Source organism: Alligator sinensis, unplaced genomic scaffold (assembly GCF_000455745.1).
Source record: "Alligator sinensis unplaced genomic scaffold, ASM45574v1 scaffold821_1, whole genome shotgun sequence".
Classification (NCBI taxonomy): Eukaryota; Metazoa; Chordata; order Crocodylia; family Alligatoridae; genus Alligator; species Alligator sinensis.
Window position 1 is genome coordinate 108,589 of NW_005843270.1, and position 2,581 is coordinate 111,169.

Genomic DNA, 2,581 nt, shown 5'->3' on the forward strand with positions numbered 1-2,581 from the left:
GTGCCCACCACTCCCCACCTGCAGCCCCTGCCCCCCCAGCCCTGCCAGTGCCCTTCACTCCCAACCCATAGCCCCTGCCAGTGCACCTCACTCCTGACCCATAGCCCCCTCCCCCCTGCCCTGCTGGTGCCCCTCACTCCCAGTTCCCTCCTCCCACATGCATCCCTCGCCCCCGAGATGGGCGCTCGGAGATGCCATGTCTTACCCCATGCCCCTGTTCCCAGTGCTGCTGCCTCTGCCAGCATCCACCTCAGGAGCCCCGGGCGCATCAGGGAGGGGAGATGCTCAGGGTAGTGGGGCCGGGGGGCTGCCTGGCTCTGGGCTCTGGGGTGGGAGCCTGGGGGATGAGTTGGCTTGGGGTGGGGGGCACCTGCGTGGGACAGGGAGCCCTGGGGGGCTAGACCGTGGGCCCGGCCTCACCTGACTTGACGGAGCAGTGGATGTGGGCCTTGGACTCGTAGTAGACCCAGTCGAAGCCGGCCTCCACGGCCAGGCGTGCCAGCATGCCGTATTTGTTGCGGTCGCGGTCGGAGGTGGTGATATCCACAGCGCGGCCCTCGTAGTGCAGCGACTCCTCCGAGTGGTGCCCGTCCTCGTCCCAGCCCTCGGTCACCCGCAGCTTCACGCCCGGCCACTGGTTCATCACCGAGATGGCCAGTGCATTCAGGCGGTCCTTGCAGCGCTGCGGGGCAGGGCAGAGCGGGGGTCAGCAGGGGAGCCCCTCACTCCTGACCCACAGCCCCCTACCCCCCAGCCCTGCTGGTGCCCCTCACTCCTGACCCGCAGCCCCCTACCCCACTAGCTCTGCTGGTGCCCTTCTCTCGATCCGCAGCCCCTGCCCCCCCAGCCCTGCCACAGCCCCTCACTCCCGATCTGTAGTTCCAGTATCCCAGCCCATACAGTGTCCCTTAGTCGCCCGCAGCCCCTGCCCCGACAGCCAAGACGGTGCTCCTCGCTCCCGACCTGCAGCCCCCAGCAGAGGCCAGGGCCCCGGGTGGGCAGCCAGGCTGAGCCATGCTAGCCCCTGCTCACAGCCCCAGCCCCTGGGTCGGCAGCAAAGGCGGCTGCCCCCTCCCAGCCCCTCCATGAAGGCAGCAGAGCTGGGACCCTGCCGCTGTCACGGGCTGCAGGGGTCATGGATCGGGGCGCAGTCCCTGCTTCTGCCCCCCTCAGCCGTGCATGGGCTTGAACTTGATTTTGGTCCCCCCAGAGCCTCCTTCTCCAGGGGCAGCCCTGCCCAGCCCAGCCCGGCCCCAAGCCCTGGGGAGGGGAGGGGTCCAGCAGGGAAAGCAGAGACCCCAGCGCCCACCTGGCCCCACAGGCTGCAGGGAGAGTGCGGAGCCGGAAGGTGCAGGAGCAGAGCCAGAGAGAAAGCAGAGCTGAAGCACAGCGCCCTGCACCCCCTGCCCCACCAGTGCCCCTCACTCCCGACCCACAGACCCCTGCTTCCCCAACCTGCCCCTCACTCCAAACCTGCAGCCTCCTACCCCTCCAACCCTGCTTATGCCCCTCACTCCTGACTCACAGCCCCTGAGTCCCCAGCTCTGCCAGTGCCCCCCACTCCTGACCCACAGCCCCTGCCCCTGCAACCCTGCTGGTGCCCCCCACTCCTGACCAGCAACCCCCTGCCCCCAGCCCTGCCTGTGCCCCTCACTCCCAACCCACAGGTCCTTGCTGCCCCAACCCTGCTGGTGCCTTTCGCCCCTGCCCCCCCAGAAAGCAGCTGCTGGGCCCCATCCCCTCTGGGCTGTGCGGTGGGGAGGGGGGAGCAGGAAGCTGGGGGCGCCCGTGCGGGGTCCTTGCCCTGGTGCTGAGGGGAGCTCAGGTGATGCCTTTGCCCCACACTGCCCCGTGCCCTCTGCAGCTCCTGCCCCTGGGGCATCTTCAGCCGCAGGGAGATCAGCCTGGAGATCAGCGGGGCGGGGGAGTCGGGACTTTTGGCCCCATGCAACACTAGTATCGGGACGGGGGTTGGGGGTGCTGGGGGCAGCCACCAGGGGGCAGCGCTGCGGGGGCTGCCCAGCCCCTGCTCATCAGTGCTCAGACCCCGGTGCCCCGCACTCCCGGCCCCTCGGTCCAGCCCGGCAGCGCCCCCCGCCCCGGTCTGCTGCCAAGGGCACATGCAGAGACACGAACACACGTGCACACTCACACGTGTGCACACACTCAGATGCGTACAGTCACACTGTCGCACAGATGGGTTCACTCCCAGACATGGGTGCGCAGGCACACACAGACATGAACTCACATGCGCGCACACACGTGTGTACACTTCCAAGGGCACACGCACACTCACAGGCATGTACCCTCACATAGGCACACACAGGCGTGTACAGTCCCTTGCATGTTCACACTCACACGCACGTGTCCGCTCCCACACACCTGCACAAGCACCCTCGTCCCCCCCCAGCCCCAGATGCCTGGACTTACCCCCCCAAGCTCCTCGATCTCCCTCCTCTATCCCGGGCAGACCGGCCCGTGCCCCCCGCCCCGGGAGAAGTCGGGCCCGGCCCCTGCCCCATGGGGGAGCCCGGGGGGGGGACGCAGTCCCCAAGGGTCGGGCCAGGCGGGGGGAGCGCCC

At 68.8% G+C, this 2,581-nt stretch overlaps 1 protein-coding gene across 1 annotated transcript in view; it reads right to left on the reverse strand.

Moving 5' to 3' along the window:
* The window catches only part of LOC102380714 (indian hedgehog protein), a 4,076-nt gene extending 3,397 nt beyond the window's left edge, over window positions 1-679 (reverse strand). Inside the window, 1 exon segment of the mRNA XM_025194633.1 lies at window positions 421-679. Coding sequence (XP_025050418.1) covers window positions 421-643 — 223 coding nt within the window. The 5' untranslated portion in view covers window positions 644-679.
* Window positions 680-2,581: the final 1,902 nt, after the last annotated feature.